General features: G+C 40.5%; 1 protein-coding gene across 4 annotated transcripts; it reads left to right on the forward strand.

Annotated features, from left to right (window-relative positions):
- The first annotated feature begins 2,376 nt into the window (after positions 1–2,376).
- LOC123966308 (leukotriene B4 receptor 1-like) lies at positions 2,377–12,060 on the forward strand. 4 transcript variants are annotated; one of them, XM_046042490.1, is made up of 6 exons: positions 2,475–2,657; positions 2,756–3,046; positions 3,361–3,405; positions 4,114–4,253; positions 5,148–5,274; positions 10,654–12,060. In XM_046042490.1, the coding sequence occupies exons 5-6, from the start codon at positions 5,271–5,273 to the stop codon at positions 11,700–11,702; spliced, it is 1,053 nt and encodes a 350-aa protein (XP_045898446.1). In that variant the 5' UTR covers positions 2,475–2,657; positions 2,756–3,046; positions 3,361–3,405; positions 4,114–4,253; positions 5,148–5,270; the 3' UTR covers positions 11,703–12,060. The 4 variants fall into 4 exon arrangements, 3 of the variants coding, with proteins under 3 accessions (XP_045898449.1, XP_045898448.1, XP_045898446.1); XR_006823946.1 differs by lacking the exon at positions 10,654–12,060 and adding an exon at positions 6,097–6,334 and having other exon boundaries at positions 2,517–3,046; XM_046042492.1 differs by lacking the exon at positions 3,361–3,405 and having other exon boundaries at positions 2,474–3,046.
- The last annotated feature ends 6,236 nt before the right edge of the window (positions 12,061–18,296 follow it).

Consider the following 18,296-nt stretch of genomic DNA (forward strand, 5'->3'; position numbering starts at 1 on the left):
TCTGCCGCGCCGGCTCAAATTCCCGTGAGCTGGAATGAGCTAGAAACATGAAACTTGGGGGAATAACTGGGAATGGTGTGCATCAGCTTCCATAGAAATATGAACCCAATCGGCCACATGGTGGCGCTATAATTAAGGCTTAAAAATGCAAACTTACACCGTAAGTCCAATTGACTTGGAATTTCTCACACAGGTGCAGCTCAATGTGCTCTCCAAAAAAGCCTCAAGGACTATTAGGGTCCGCCTAGAGTCTTTTCCCGCCATTTTTAATTTTTTGAAAATCACATTTTTTACATCTCCTATATTAATGCTCTGATGTCTGTAATCCTGAGTGGGCTTGTTCCCAGTAAACGTTTTGTTCTTTGCAGTCAGTGCACTCCTACAAATAAAGGCTGTAGTTGTTTTTTAAGGAAAAGGTCAACTAGCTTATTTGAAGAACTATTGCCCAACATATGTCCACATGAGTGCCGGAAATATTCCTTGAAAGTTTCATTCAAATTGACCATTAGTTGGCGCTTTAAATGCATCGTAACTGGACATGGAATGATACAAATCAAGCTATAGATCAGAAAATGGTTGTTCAGTTGTTACAAAACTTACAGGATATGTTTCATAACAATGTTGAACCGTATGTGTGAAATTATTTTGATGGCGATATTGGGGGGAGGAGGTGCGAATCGCCGCTTGCGGCTATATTTGTAATTAGAGTTGCTGCTGAGTCACTACATATGACTGAATGCTACTGTTTGTTATCTTCAACCCACCTTAATGCCCATAGAACTGCCACTAGCTCTGCTGTGAAGACTGACATGTAATCTGGAATCCTACACCCTTTTTTATAGCGTGTTTCTGGTATGCTAACACCAAAAGCCACTTTACCACTCTCAGGATCCTTTGACCCATCAGTATACATTTGTAAGTGTTCTCCCCATAATTGACATATCCAAACTTTTATCGCCTTCACTACATCCTCTGACATATTTCTTTTGCTTGTTTTCATAAAATATAAGTCAACAATGGGATCTCGGATCAACCATGAAGGTATATCTGAACGACATATTGGTGGACATACATTCAAATTCACAATACCAATTTTATTTGCCATAGATTTGAGTTTTTCTGTAAAATTTGTTTTGATCCTTCTTGCTGTTCCCATAAACTTCCAATGCTGACTCAACAGGCTTTTTGTTAGTAGTGTTTCATTCTGTCCTTTTAGTTTCATTAAATACTTATTAGGTCTTTTTATTTCTAATGGCATCTCCCCTGTTTCTATTAATAGTGCGGGGATTGGAGTTGTACGGAAACGCCCCTCTACACACTCTAAGGGCTTTTGCTTGGACTCTATCAAGTTGACTAATCACCGAAGGGGCTGCTGACCCATATACCATACAGCCATAATCAACAGTTGATCTTATCATTGCTCTGTATATCATCGTCATAGATTCATTATCAGCCCCCTGGCTTCTTCCTCTCCTTCTTCTCTGAGGTTTAACGGCATATCTCGTATACTCAGTGTTGCATTACTGCCATATTCTGGAGCTCGGTTTGTCAGATTTTTTCCCCCATCAGTACTGTTCTCCTTGACAACATCCTCTGCCTTGTCCACCTCCTCCATGTTCCTGGCCCTTTGCCTTTTATTTCTTTCATCATGTCCAATTAACAAGTAAATGTTCTACAGTTGATACCCGACAATGTTACAAAGACTGGTTCAATGTTTCCCTGTCAGATTTTCCTATCCTATTCTTAATACAGTCATGATTACCTCCTCTAACTACTAGCCCACTTTATTTTAAATTGAATGTAAATGCATTCCCCTTATCTCCTGATCCCAGTGCTTATCTGTTGACACTAGGTTATTTATTGATTTTCTTCCATGCAATGCCCTGTTTTTTTACTCTTGAATGTAGGCCTATTGACATTATTTCACAAAGTAAGTTTTGGGATTTGGTCTTCTTGGTTTATTTTTGTTGCAACAAAAAGAACAACCTGAAACGAACGTCACCTCACCAAATCAGCAAGGGCGCAGGACTGCAGAGGAAAGCGGGACTGACAATATAGGGTTCAAACAGAATACACAGACACAGGTCTACATAGATATGAACAATTTTGACATCCTGATGATACAAGAATCACAGGACCTACTGTGACCACAGTCTCTCCACTGATGGTATCTTTTCTTCTTGCATTTACAGTTATGGGGCCAAAATAACCATGTAATGTAGCTGTAGCCCAACAATAAATATAAATTATTGAATATTTCAATGATATTTCATTTCTTTTTGCTGAGACTTGTGAACGAGATGTTGATAATTATTTGTTATGTATTTATTTTGATTTCCAAGTGCTGCACTTAATGTGTTTTGCAGGCACAATCTCAACATAACAACCTAAATGTTGCAGTGGCAGCCCGGCTGATGGTGAGTGCCCTGTTTTTCTTTTCCTCCTTCGCATCCTGGTTTCTCCTGTGTCTCCTCCTCTCTCCCTCTGTGTGTGCTCTCCCCCTCTCCGCTCCGGAGCCTGGCTGACTACCCACACCTGCGTCTCATCAACCTCCATCTCCGACCGCCACACCTGCCAGCTATCAGCCTCATCTCGACCAGTATTTCTACCCCGGCTCTCCTCTCCATCCCCGCTTGATCGTTGTCGCTCCAGACTTGGTGCCACAGCTACTTTCAAGCTTTTTTATGAACTTGTTCACGTCTAACTTCTTCGTCTCCTGTCACCCTGAACTAACCCTGTCGGTTTCCCCCACCAGGTCCACTCACCTCTGCCTCCCCGTTCGGCCAGCCGGGCTCGCCTACCTGCCTTCCCCTCTCACATCGCGGATCCGCCTCCAAACCGGCAGATCCGTGTAACAGTCACGCCCGTTTTACTGCCCCGTTCCAGATACGGCCCGCATGTAGTCTGTGTACACTCAGGAGTGGGCGTGAGCATCCATCAGTCGGCGGAATCATAATAGTTCTGGCCCGGACTCGTCGGGACGAGCGCGCGAACTGTTTCTTTGGATCAGTTCGGACTGGAAGCTTTGGGGAATGAGTTTATAACGGTAAGTTGAACGATGTTACAGTAAAACAGTTTAGTGAGATTGTTTTTAATAGCGGTGTAATGCTTGTTAACATCATCACATCGGAATGTTTTGACCGGGTTTTAACTTCTTAAAATAGCTAAAACTGTTGAGGCATTGGCTAACGTTAGCTTTTTAGCTGGGTTAGCTAAATTAACTGAATGAACGGATAGCTTAGCTAGCATTAATAAACAACTTTGTGTGCAGCTAGCATAAAACATTAATGCTGTTTAAGGTTAGTTAACTTACAACGATGTTGTAACGTTAGTTTCCAACAGCACCTATCTCCTTTTTAGGTTCAATCTTTTCTCCACCCCTGGCTGAGAGCCCGGGATTATAGGGTAAGTTAATTTAAGTATTTTTGGCTTTGATTTTCAAATCTTGGCTATATTTAAGCATAACGTTATGATAAGTAATTTAAGTGTTTAAAAAATCAAAGCCATCTAAAGAAGTTGGAATTTTCATCTGACATTAATGAGAACGTAAAGTCATTATGACAAATAAGGTCTATGGGCGGGAAATCTCATCTCTCCGTGTCTTTTCATTGACTTTGTATGAAATCACACCGTGGTAATATGGTTGAGGAGTAGTTCCTGATTCATTCTGGATATTTATTTGGGGCGTTTTCCGAGGGATATAGTGTACTATGTTAAGCTTACCAAGTGTTTACCCTCAGATTTCTGTCAGGAGCTGTAAGAAATGTTTTGTCTAGAGGCTGATGGTTCTCAGTAATCAAATTGTACAGTTAAAAATTACAATGAGATTTAAGGCTGATCCAATACAATCCAGATGTGATTTGATAATTGTTCAGTTCATAATCAGTATATCTTTTTTAGTTATTCATGAGTGAAATTCTATTTGTTTTGAGTTACTAAATTAAATGCTATATAAAATTGGGTCTACTGCCACACCAACAATAGTAAACATGGGCATTGAGTACTTTTTTCAACCCTCTAAAGCATTTCTCAAAAGTTGGTTATTAGCTTGGCTTACAGGTAATTTTCAAAATGTCAATGACAGCTCATCAACCAATTGACTTTCTCTAACAGAGGCTATACGGAAGAACCAAGCTGCTAGCAGCACATCGGACAACAAAATTAACCAGCACGCCATCCGCTGGTTCAACCTGGCCTCTGACCGTGGAGGTGGCTGCAAAGAACGTGCCATGGCCAGGGAGGCATTAACCGTGGTAAATCTGTATTTACCCTCTTTTTGAAACGCTCCATTTTAGCACCTGTCTCGTTAAAGCCCCCATCCTGAAAGCCCAGTCTGCTCTGATTGGCTTGCAAGAAAAATATGCCACTGCTTTGCAAAGATGGTACTTAACCTTGAGTGGGGATACTCAGATGGGGAAGGCGGTGGTTTAATAAAGTTGTATCTTTTATCTTATATTCTAATAAGCCTGCATGTGACATAGGAAGGAGAACCAAGTCATGACTAAGCCCTGTCCTGCTCAGCTCCCAGAGTCTGGAGCACAGGGAGATGTTAGCTAGCGCTAACTGCCTTCATTTTCCAGCAGCATTTATTTATGAACACACTTTGACCCACACTGATCATTTACTGCCACACTTACAACAACCTCGCTCACTTTCAGCTGCTCACTCTCACATTTGGTCACACGCACACAACACTGTTACACGAGATTAATGCACATTGATATTAATTAATCATGTGAAATATTAGTAGCGGCACTCATTCAGTGAGCAGTGGCGATATGCCAAACTTAGGGGGAGTACATCTGTTGTGTGCACTTCAACATTATCTTATCAGTTAACATTTACTTGTTTTTTGAGATTTGTGTCTAAAAAAAAAAAAAAAAAAAAAAAAAAAAACCACCCTACCTACAATAGTTGAGCATGTTTGCGGTACAAGCCTGGTCAGTGAACTAGGAGGGCAAAAAAAACAATCATTCATTAGCTGTAATAGCGGTAAAATGTTCACTTATTGGGATTTTGATTTTAGGTCAAATCTTCCAGCCCTAGTATAGTCCAGCCACCTTTAAAATGACTAATCTCTGTGGATTTTATGTAATTTGTGATTGCATTATCAGTTGAGTAATCACCCATTCTTTTATCCTTCGCAGAAATGAACACATCAGCCATCCCCCCCACTCTTCCACTAATGACTTGTTGGGTGTCATGTGAGGGTTATGGCATTCCCACTTCTCCACTTGCCTCATCAATGTTTCCCGTAAAGCCACCAAACAATGTGTATGAACAGTTTACATCTTTTTTCAGGGTTTCACATGACTAGTTGGATATTGTATTTTGGCTATAAAATCTTTGTTATACCAGGGTCATGGAAAATGTTTAAAATCTAAATGGCTAGCAGTAATCGTCTATCAAGACAAACTTATTTCTTGTCGCTAATTAAAACATTATCTTGTGTGTTTAGGCCATAGAATCTCGTGTGTCTCCTGGCTTTAGCTTTGTTTCTCAGGGAGAAAGATCTTACTTTCTTACCATCATTAATGGTACACTACACTATGCAAGACTGATATCAATGTATTGAGCTTTTTAACTAAGCCACACTGTTGCTATTATTAGAGTTTAATACTTCTGCATTCATTTAAAAAAACACATGTCATAGGGGTGTGGTTACTGTACAGTTACTAGAAACTAATTGTCAACTGGAGTGAAGTTTCTTGTTCCTACAGTTGTTAAAGACAGAAATGAGCTGTAAAATGTGTTTGTTAGTTTGGCAATTATCTACTTAAGTTTCTGTCCTCTTTATCTCAAAAATTTCAAATAAAATTTAAAATGTGTCACTCATCTGTCCTATCACTTTCTTTGTTGAAATTCTGTGTAGGACAAATAAACAGTCTTTGTAACAGTAGTTTTGACTGTCCATGCTTTTTAAATTCAAAAGAAAAAAGTAATCGAGTTTAAAATGCAAGGAAAACAAAAGTAAAACAAGAAATCTTAGTGTACCTTAGTGATATACAAGTCACTATTTGTTATACATTATATAGACCAGCATGGAACTGGCCCACATTTGGGCCAAATGACTACATAATGTTGTCCGTTCTGTAGCTGGAACAGTACCGGCCCAGATGTGAAAACCGGATCCACGCCGGCCTGGGCCTGTTTCACAGATCTAGGCCGCATGATTTTTGCTATCTGGGTTCCCACCTCGGCCTCCTGCCCCCCTCAGCCCTCTCGCCTGAACCTCTCCTGCTCCGCAAGCTCCTCAGGCGCCCATGTCTACCGGTGTCATCTTCCCCCCTTTCTCCAGCCCCTCTACATCCCCTTTTTCCCCCTCAATAAACCTCTTTAGAAACCTGAAGTGTTGCGTTTGGGTCCGTTCTGTCCATAATCATCACACTAAAGCTTTCTCTTTAGTTTTGATGAACGATGTCATCAATGCCCATTGTTATGTGATTACATATACAGTGTGTAGTCCCAACACTTGCAGTCTTGTCTATAACAAGATTATTAGATCAAAGGGAGACGTTGCACTGGTCTTCAAATCAGAATCATATCAATGGAAAGAGCCTACTGGAAAATGAACAATACTTCAAACAGCAACTCTTAACAACATATCTGAGTGATTCTCATGAAACCACCTAAAGACCTGTCCAAAATGGATTATTGCACATTTTCAAATAGAAGATGAAATAACAAATTTTAATGTTAAAGTACATAATTTTTACTTCAATGTTCACTTGTTTTCAAATATTAGTTTTAAAAAGTATTTATTTGTTTTATTAAAAACTTCATTACCGTAACGTGTCCGAACAAAAATTTAGCATTTTGCTCTCTTACAGCACAATAAATAATATAGTAAATATATTAAAAAACATTTAAAAATAGTCTCTATTAAAATATTAATTTCCAATAGCAATTTTGATACATTTCTAAAACATTATTTCCATATATGGCTAAAACACTGTGTCCGTATACATTTATTTCATTACCGTAACATATTTTCACATCTCTCAAAACGACTGAATATATTTATAAAGTTTTATTGAAAGGCAAAGTTCCACAGAACACAGAAGATTCAAGATGGCTACAAGGCAAGATTATCTGTTAACATTTGATAGCTATATATATATATATACATATTAATTTTGAACATAACAATAGAAAGGATAGTGTGGGACTGTAGTGATGGGAGTATTTTTCTTGCTAAGTCATTGTGTTTCCCGCCATTTTATGCTAGCTAAGCTAAAGTGCATTCATTACCGTAACATCAATCTTTCATTACCGTGCCATTTGTTGCCTGTTACGGTAATGAATTATGATGTTACGGTGATTAATATCAGAATAGTTTTCTATTGCTTGTTAGATATTTTTGTTTTAGATCAGAAGGGCTGAGCAATAAAACAATATTAATTATAATAATTATTGCAAAATGACTTCCCTCAATAACAATATAACAAATGTTTAATATATCGTCAATAAATGTTTGATTGGGACTACTAATGTTGGGACTTTTGAACTAGCAACTCACTGTTCCAAGTGCAAAACATTATTTAAAAAAAAAACAATAAATAATGTGCATTAGAAACTAGGGGTGGGAATCTCTGGGCACCTCATGATTCATTTCAATTACGATTCAGAGGGCTGAAATGTGATTATAAAATGATTATCGATGCATCTTTTTTTCCCTATACATACAGGATCTCTAGAAAATTCTTAAGCATTTAATTTGCGCATTAAAATCCAAAAGAAACATCTCCTAATTAGCTTAAAAGGAATAGTTTGCGTCCCTAATTTACTTCATTAACCTCAGCTCCATGATCCCTCATTTCTTTAACAACCAGTTGTCAGACTCCTCTGAAAACTGAAATATAATTATCAGGATGTTCAGTCTGTGTACAGGACAGAGCTGTACACCAGTTTAGTCTACGCTTGTACCTGATGTTCTCAACCCTTGACAAGTCATTTAGTCATGACATAAAGCTGAGCTAATTAATATTACTTAGTTACTAATTTAGCTAACGTTACATAACAGCCAAAAAACGTGCTGCCCAGGGGAGATGTTAGCTAGCGCTAACTGCCGTCACTTTTCCAGCAGTTGGGGAAACTACAGCCTTTTTTAACTGGCACACTGTGAACTTCATTGCACATTTACTGCCAGACTGAAACTTACTGCAAGTATTTTTCTCCGCTAACTTTCCCCGTCATGTTATGCCGCTCGCTCTCTCTCATTTGCTCGGGCTCACAAACAGGATATAGGAGAGCTTGCTTGCACCATTGACCAATTAAGGATTGTAGTAATGTGACGAGTGTGTGTATGTAATTTCTCTAATCTTAATTAAGTGGCAACCTCCTGGTCTGAAAAGTGAAGCCATGCAAAAGTAAACCTGCATTCTTTGTAATGGCCAGTAGGGAGCGTCTCCACTGGTTGCTAAAAGAAGTACGGTTGTAATAACGGTAAAATTACCCTACTTCTGACTTTACTTTCTACCTCAGTAAACACTTTCCTAATGAGTTTGTGGTACATTTGCACCTCCCGTCCAGACTAAATGGCCAATCTGAACACCTGCGAGCAAGCTGTGAACCCATTTTTGTTCCAGCTTAGCGTATTAGTGCTGAAAGGTGATAAAAAAATACTTTGAAAACGATGACACAGACTCTCACATTAGGCTTTCTGATTGGGTATTATCAGTCATGCAAAGCAAAAACACGATGCTACTGAAAGTTTTGGTGTTTTTATTAAAGTATCCTGTAATGTGCAAATAAAACTTAGGCTATATACTTGTACTGTGTATGTTGCCGTATTTGCTCTGCGAAGACTCCCAGTCTATTTTCCGCCGCCAGAATCACTTTGGACTCCCTGTTACTTTCAGTAATAGTTCCACCTTGTTGTAGGCCCATGCAAAACTGCGAATACTCATACTGCACAACTGCGGAGTACACAATCTGCTTTCTGTTTACACTAATGTTTGATGTTAAATTCTTTTCACTATCGGCATAGTGTAGGGCTGGGCAATAAAACAATGATAATTGTCGCAATATGATTTTCCTCAATAACAATATAATAAATGTTCAATATATTGTCAATAAATATTTGGTTTAATTAATTTGAACCACAAAGAAATTAGCACCTCAGTAATCATATTTGTTGAAAAAGATTTTGTCACAATAGTTTTGCATGTTCTGCCTCAGATTTGTTAAGTGATCCACTGTTTGTCACATACTGAACGTAAAGAAACATTTCACCACATAAATAACCAACTGGTTTCTTCTATTTTCACTCAGGGGCAAAAATCAGCCTTTAAACTTGAAAGAAATAATGATTTGACATTTATCGTGATAATTATCGATATCGAATGATATGAAATGTTTTTATCTTGATAGCATTTTTGGCCATATCGCCCAGCCCTAGCATAGTGTTATTGTTTATAATATTTGTGATATCTCTGAAGGTATCGAATACTAAGAGAGTGGTGTATTGAAGTAAGCCAAGACATGACACCCAAACAAAGAAAAAAAAACAATAAAAGAAATGGAGAGGAAATTCTAACAGGTCTAATGCTAAAAGAAGAAACCAACAAAACATAATGGAATTCATTACCCAAACATGGTCTTTCATTACCGTAACTTAGTTTACATTACCAAAACACAAAATTATACTACAATGAAACAGAAAAAGTTATAGATGTGCTGGAAATATGTTTAATTCCCTATATATTGATTTGATCGTTTTCTAATATAATTCCCCCTAAACAAAATTAAAAATAATATCAATGTGACAAAACTGATGAGTGTTACGGTAATGACATAATTCTTTAAATTAAAAACATGTATTTTTAATTAAAATATATTTTTTAATGAAATTTCCTTACCTGTATACATGAGTAAAGATACCACCAAAATCTTCTGAATATATACAATATGACTTTATTATATTACAACTTTTAAAAATGTTACGGTAATGAAATAAAATCTGAAAGCGTGTTGTAAAAGGTTAAAAAATACATAAAAAGTGTATTTCTAAATTATAATTAATATCAATAGTAACTTAGAATTATATTTGTTAACTTAAGTGAGTAAAATATTACCTTTTAACTGTAAATATTTTTTTAATGGTAGCACAGTTTCGTGAGAATCACCCATCTAATACATGTTTACTGTGAAAGTTAAACACAAGGACGAGGGGTTGTATAATAAATAAAATATTCCATCTGATGTTTTAGGTTTAGGAATAAATCTGACTGTCTCACCGAGACTGAAACAACAAGTGGTGGTAATAATTAACTATTCAAATGGTTGCAATCCATGCACTAGATGGAGTTGACTGAGAGTCCAAAGTTAAGGTGTGTGAGAGTGCTGTTACAAATGCAAAAGTTGTTGGGAGAGAATACTAGCTTTAGCTTTTCATCTGCTATCTCAGAAATATTGCAAATATATGAATCATGTAAAAACTAAGTAAGTTGCTTACCAAAGCACGGTCACAGAACAGAAAGAGAAAGTTATTTTGAATAACATTACATCAGCAGTCTAGAGGATCCTGACCTATGGTTCATGCATAAAATCCCATCAGTTACTCCCTGCAAGTCTGAGAAACAGTTGTTGCTGTTATCAAGAAAGGGAAGTGAAGACTTGCTTGTACAGCACTTTGTTTTTCTTTTCATGCAGACACAACTGTCAGCACATACACTTGCAGCATGAACCGTTCAACTGAGCTGTCTTCTTCAGAGGAAATGGCTCCTGAGGAGTTTGACGGTGGGACAGCAGCAGCTTGTGTGATCCTCGGCCTGTCCTTCCTGATAGGAGCCCCGGGGAACCTGCTGGTGATCTGGACTATCCTGAGACATGTGAAGCAGCGTTCCCATACTGTAGTACTTATCCTGCATCTGGCTGCTGCTGACCTGTTGGTCCTCATCACCCTGCCTTTATGGATCTACTCCCTGGTACACACCTGGGTGTTTGGAGAGGCATTTTGCAAGGCCTTGGTGTACATTGTCAATGTGTGCATGTTCAGCAGTGTCTTCTTTATAACCCTTATGGGTGTGGAGCGCTTTCTAGCCATCTGTCATCCATTTGTTATGATGCGCTGGAAGTCCAAGAGCGTCATGAACGGATGTCTTGTACTTTTGTGGCTCCTTGCCTTGCTTCTAGGAGTGCCTGCTTTATTGACCCAGTCTTTGGATAAAAGCGATGGAGCTGACCACTGTTTTACCAAGGAATTCACATCTGTGACTCAGGCGACCATTTTCTTATGTCTGGAGACCTTGGGGGGTTTTGTAGTTCCTTTTGTGATCATTAGTATCTGTTACTGTCTAGTGGCTGCCCAGCTGAGAAAAATGAGTTTCAACTCCAAACAGAAATCCATGGTTCTTGTGCAGGCTGTGGTGGTAGCCTTCATACTGTGCTGGTTGCCTTACCATATCATCAACATTATTGATCTGGTTTGCACTCTTAGATCAGGCACAGAATTTGAATGTATCCCTGAGAGTCTCGTCTTTGGCTCTGGTGCCCTTGTTTTCATTAGCAGTTCACTGAATCCTGTGTTATACACCCTGTTCGCAAGGAACTTACGAAAGAGTCTTGAGGCGTCCCGACTGGTCAGGCTGTTCCAGGAAATGGCCACTCACACCAACAAACTCAGGGAGCTGGTAGTACAAGAACAGACTGGCCAGAGGGCAGCAAATACACAGGTAGAGCTGATATCTGACTCTGTGTGAGAACCCTGACACTGTGATGATGGGAAAATGTGACATTTGTCTTCTGCAGTTAATCAAGGGACTGTACTTTATGATGAATTCCTAATAGCCTGTATGTGGCAATGTGTTGTGAGTCATATCCTTAACAGATACCAAACCCTCCTATCCTTGTTTCACATTTACCCTTGTACATCAATGCAAGCAAACACATGACTGCAATCTTTATGTGTTTCTCATGTTAATTTTCATGATTTTCATGTCAATTTATTGCTTTATAGGCTACATTGTGAAAACTTAAAATTTTGATAGGTTTCTGTATCCTATAATGTGTTTTGTGTATTACAATTAATGAGACATCTGTTTTGTGACTGAAACATTTAATGAAATACCCCTAAAACAATGTTCCTCGAAACTAGTACAATTATTTAATTCTTGTTGATTATTCAAACTGGATTAGTTTATCATTCTCTCATATTTTGATATAACACAGAACAACTTGACTAGATTTCTTTTTACATTGAAAATGGAGCAATATTTCCCATAAACCATATTCACAGACAGAGGTGTCGTTAGCCCTGGTACTTGCTTAACTAATGTTACGCTCGAGGCCGGTGCAGCAAAGTGCCTCAATATTACAGACTTTTCTTTTGTGCTGTTACTTCTAGCTGAAGGCAGCAGTGATGATGTCTGCAGCAGGGGTGGGTACATCTAATGTACTTTTAATTTCCATTCATATCTTTTATAACTTAACCAGTCTGTAATCTGCATTTTGCTTCATTAACCGAAATGAGCCGTCATCCAGGCTGTGCACGCAGTTACGCAGTAAAGCGCTAGTCGGGCGCTTGCCACAGTCACAGAGCTGGTCAGATGCAGACATTTACAAAATCAGGAAAATACCTTTTCTGTTTAAGGCTTTATTGTTCTACTAATACAACTGAAATCTAGCGCACACCACGGCACTAGTGGCCTGTTGGAAAGCAGCCTGCCTCGCTCTTTCACAAGCCGGCCAGTGAAATACTTTCACTTTCCATTAACGGCGCATTAAAACAGTCTTTAGTTTCTGCAGAGCAAATGACAACTACACACTGTAAGATCTATGTCAGACGATCAGTGCATTGATTGAGACATATTAAAAGTGTCCTGTTGTTGATCAGAACATCGCTTTGGACATTAGCCTGTTTCATTTCTTTAAAACGCATTGGTTACTATTTGTTTTATAGCGATTGCCGACGGTGAGTCCATAAACAGAATGTTTCCATTGAAACTAATCTTTCACTCAGCAGCTACCAGCTGTTATTTATTTTTGAGATGCACAGAGAGAGAGAGAGAGAGAGAGAGAGAGAGAGAGAGAGAGAGAACGTATGGTGGATAAAATAGTCCTGTTTTTGTTGGATGTTTATTGGCAGCCTGTGCTACTGCAAAGCAAGCGGTTTGGTTGGCTACATCTCCATAATAAAAGGCACAGGCAACAATAGTTGGCTGGGCACCAAAAGTGATATTTTAAAGTAATCTTATATACACCTTCATGGAGATTTAAACAGGAAAAGAATTGTACAAATAGAATTGTTGAAATAGTTAAATAACAGATAATCAGCAGGCAAAGCAAATTGCATTCCCTAGAAATAACCATGTTGCACAGCTGTTTCTAACCTGATGAACAGGTTTGTCATTTTTGTTCTTCTACTTTTTATGGGAGTAATTGTACTTTTTCTTGAGTAAAGATTTTGAGAACTCTACCTGCCACTGGCCAGTGGCACCAGTAGGCCTACTAGTGCTGCCATGGTGAACATGAGACAGACAGCAGAAATGAGGTCTACAGCAAAACAGAGTCAGAGTCAGCACAGCACAAAATACCAGTTTATGGTAAGCACGATGATCATATGGATTATTTATGTATCGTACTCAAGGGCTCATCTGAGGTGATTACTTTTGATGAGTTAGAGAGGGGGAATGTATTGGCTCATAAAGTTATCTACACAACACTCAAGTTTTCTAAAGACACAGGGCCCCGACAAATACTTTGTCTGGAGAGTGGACTGACCAGGGACAAAATCCTGGGCCACGTTTTTGCCCCTGTCTCTGACCATCCTTGACCTTAAAAAGTCCTGTCCATAAACAATTTAAAAGTAACAGTGGTCAAAATGAGATGAGCATCCTGCAGTATTTTAAGAGGACAGAGGTCACAGGAGGAGGAGCTTAAATAACTGAGGAGGACAAGCTTGAAAGTTGTATGGATAGCTATAAGACATACTGTATGGTTTGTTCTAAAATTCACAGAGTAAAATGACTTTGTTAGGTTAATAGCATGTCATCAGAGTTTCACAAACATTTTTTGCTTTCCTAGATGTGAGATGAAGTGACCATAGAACATGGAGAGTCAGGGCTAAGTGAGACAGGGAATATCACAGACAAGTGTAACATTAGGAGAACTGAATACATTTGTGCTGTGGCGAGCTACATTAACCAGCAGCTGTTCCATGGTTTATGTAGTTTGTTTTGTTCTAGTTATATTATTCTCCATCTTCTGTCACTGCAAATACCCTCTTTTAGCCACAATAATAAGTACATTCTGTTTTCAAAAGTTATTAGAAATTAGCATTTAAGTACTTTATTTAAAAAAAAATCATATCCCCCAGGTTCAAAGTCACACCTACATCACTAAGTGTTTTCAGTTAGATTCCTGTTCCACCTTCTTGTCTCATCTAGTACAGTCCCAAATGAGGTTCTGGTTCTGTCAGAAGGGTAAACTTGCATTAGCACAGACTAACGAAATCTAGATTGAAAGACAGACCGCCTAATTACTGTCTTGTTTTAAAATGATGCGTGCCCATACATGTGTTGACTGGACTGGTCCTCACAGAGGTTGCTGCTGGAATGCGAGGGTTTTGCGCGATGCAGTTTTCTTTTCCAAGCTGCTGTTTATAAACCCTGTTGGCGTTTACAAGTAGGCTAATAAATAGTGGGATGTTTTGAGATGTTTTAATGAATGAAAATAAATCCAAAATTTTAGAACTTGAACTTCCTCACTGCATTTGCAGGAATATTTTAATGGGCTACTTAAAAAAATAAACTCATAAAGTTGCCTAGTCTAATGCAGTAGACAGTCCATTTTTACTCTGATAGCCTATCATGACCTTTCCTCATGTGGACACATAGTGGCTGTGATTCTGCACAACAAAACATGCAAGAATTCCGCACACTACCATGGACAGTAGTGGTGCAACGGGTTGCAGAATCCGTGGTATGGATCCCTTCCACACGGTGCAGCATGCAGGTGGACCGCGGATTGATTGCAAAGTTTATGATGATTTATCCTATTTGACATCTCAAAATATCCTTTATTCTGGAAATGTCAGAGAACCCTGTTAGATTCTGAATGTACAGAACTTTGAACAGGAGCTATTAAAGTCCAGGAGTTTATAACTGAATTAAAATGATTTTATTTATTATTGATGACATAAAAAGGTGCCACATGCACATTTAAAGAGGTTAAAGAGGGGGCAATTATAATGTGATGATGTGAAGTTTTATGGGCTGGGCTAAGCCCATAATGTAAGTGGGCAAAGGGTTTCAAACCAATTTTGCTTCTATTTTAAGTCAAATACTCACTTATACAAACCAGAAAAAGAACCCCAGTAAAAGCTATGGGTCAGATAATTGTAGTCAATCCCTCAAAAAACACGCAGCCTGAGACTCATTTTTCAGACTCCAGTTATCAAGCAAAGTGTCTCCTCCTGGTGAAATAAAAAGTCATCTGGCCAGTTCCTAAAACTGCTCCTTTAAATGTTTGTCAAATTAAACAGTAACACACCTGAAGATCTTCAGTCAGACCCAATGGCGTCGCCAGGTCTTCATTTGCCTGCATTTAGAGAGAGAGAGCACGAGAGAGATAGAGGGGGCGCATTGCTCACAGCTTCAGGGCTTATTCGCGACTTCTAAATTGCAAAATTGTTATCTGTACATTTAAATATAAATGTTGTCGGTCAGTGTCTAGTCAATGTATTAACACAAGCGGTTAACGGTCGCCGCACAGTAGTGAGAGAATATCGTGACACCTGACCGCGACACAGACACCTGTCGCTCTGTGTCCTGCTGTCTCTGTCCCCCTCGCTGTGAGACAATGCTGTTTTACGGTCTCCAGGATGCTTTATTCCCGGCTGTGAGCTGCGCTTTATCAGAAGTGCTGAAGTCAACATTTGTGTGGAATTGTAGTGATATTGCAACCGATCACAAGTGTTTTCAGTTTCGGATTTCTTTCTCTGATGAAGATCAGTGCGCTCGTCTCATTGAGTAGGCTAAAGTCCCAGACGGGCTCTGTGTCTGTCAGACGGTCTAAAGGGGGTAGCCTCAGGGGTGGACTGTAATCTGGTATAGGCTACCGGCCAAAAATTATTTAAGCTATTTATATAGGCCTAACTGATTTTTAAAAATGGGGCAACGATCGGCCCATAAGCCGATACTGACATTGGGCTGGCCCAATCATATCTCTTACTAGCCCCCACTCCCTCCACCTCTGCTGTTTCTTGTGTTGTGGGCCAAAATAAATCGCCAAATGCGCGAAAATAACCGGAATCAGAATACCCGAGGGGAAATTCTTTTGTCACAATTGCACACTTGTCAAGGTAAATAGATAAAGAGTATATAAATATAAGAGTATAAATATAAAATAAAAAGACAAATATAAAGGAGTGTGGGTATGTACAATATTTACATTATTAAGAATTATTATGGTGAACCAAAAAGAACTAGTGAATAAATAGCAGCAGAGAAGACTGCACATTATTTATTAAACAGGTAATATTGTGCAGAAAATAGATTATAAGGTCTAGTTCCCCTTCGAGGGAACTCGAACTGCGTCGGTTACGACACTATGGGAACGCCTCTAGGCGTAGCAGGTCTGAACGTGAATGAAATCACTCCAATCCTATTGGCTTGTTGCTAGAACGGTAAGGTGTGACGGAATAACCGGAGGAGTATAAAGCACACCTGTACACACTCATCATTAGCTTTTTTCTATTCAGCAGGCGCTCTGTATGTTGTTTGAAGAAAGCTCCGGTCCTACAAGCAGTGTGTCTTACCTGAAGAAGAAGTCTACCAGCATGTCCGGCAACCAGATGTACAGAAGGTGTGTTTTTTCTTGCCCTCGGTACATCATGGATGGAGATTCTCATGAGATGTGTGTCTCATGTTTGGGGATGGAGCACACCCGGGCAGCTCTTGAGGGGGCTGCCTGCGCCCGTTGCGAAGCCCTTTCCGTGCGGGTACTGAGGTACAGCATGGCTCTCTTTTCCGAGGATGGCCGGATGTGTTCTCCCCGTGGCGTGGGCCCTGCGGCCGCTGAGGCAGCCCGGCGGCTTCACTCATGGGGTTCACAGCGTGATCTGTCAGAGGATTTCGGGACGGCTGAGGCTTTTTCCCGACCTTCATCCGCTGGCTCCGACGCTTCCTTTCCTCGTTCGGGAGCCCGTTCTCGGCTTCTCCCGCTCGCGGTTTGGATCCGGAGACGCTGCAGCAATCCGACTCCGAGGAGGCAGATGTGCTCAGCGTAGTGGACGATGACTTCCGGGTGTCGGGGCGGCGTCATCTGGCGGCGCCCGACTATGACGTGCTGCTGGACGTGGTGACTAGAGCTGTGGCTAAGCTCAACATCAACTGGCCACAGGAGGAGCAGACACCACAGGCTAGTGGTAAGCTTGATGAAAGGTTTCTTAAGCACCACGCGCCACCTCCACGCCGGTCTCTGCCATTCTTTCCTGATTTACTTGATGAACTGAGTAATCATGGGGCAGACCCTTCTCTACACGTCTTTCCACACCCCTATCACTGAATTACAGTAATGTGATGGGGGTTAGGGACCGTGGTTATGGGAGGATGCCTCGGGTGGAGGATGCGCTTGCGAGCTATCTCTCCCCTCGACTTGCGTCCTCCCTGGAGAAGCCGGCGTTACCCTCCAAGCCATGTCACACCACATCTACGCTCGTGGGGAAGGCGTACATGGCAGCGGGCCAGGCAGGTGCGAGCTTGCACACCAGGGCGGTGCTTCAAGCCTACCAAGCCGACCTGCTACAGGAGATGGTTCAGAGGGGGGGTCCCTCTGAGGAAGATCTGGCGGAGAACCACGGAGCGTTGATGCGTGATCTTATCCCGCCGTTTACACGTTCAGGACGCACCTGCCATCATCGAGTCCACTATAACCCCGAGGGGCTGGTTCCGTTGGCAGACTTTGCAGAGGCTTGGCGGAGCCTGACGAACATTTCTCCGTGGGTCCTGTGCACTGCCATACATGGGTTTCGACTACAGTTCAAAACCCGCCCTCCAAAATTCAATGTGGTGGTTTGGACTGTGGTCCGCCCGGAGCAAGGTCCGGTGTTGGGACAGGAAGTTCGTACTCTGCTGAGGAAAGGGGCTGTGGAACGTGTCTCCCCCCCAGACAGAGACGCCGGTTCTACAGCCGGTACTTCATAGTCCCCAAGAAGGACGGAGGGCTGCGCCCTATTTTGGATCTGCGGGTTCTAACCAGTCTCTGAGGAGATTCAGGTTCAAGATGCTCATCATCCCCGCCATCGTGACGCACATCCAATCCGAGGATTGGTTCGTCACGATAGATCTAAAGGA

This window comes from Micropterus dolomieu, unplaced genomic scaffold (assembly GCF_021292245.1).
Source record: "Micropterus dolomieu isolate WLL.071019.BEF.003 ecotype Adirondacks unplaced genomic scaffold, ASM2129224v1 contig_13128, whole genome shotgun sequence".
In the NCBI taxonomy this organism is placed as follows: domain Eukaryota; kingdom Metazoa; phylum Chordata; class Actinopteri; order Centrarchiformes; family Centrarchidae; genus Micropterus; species Micropterus dolomieu.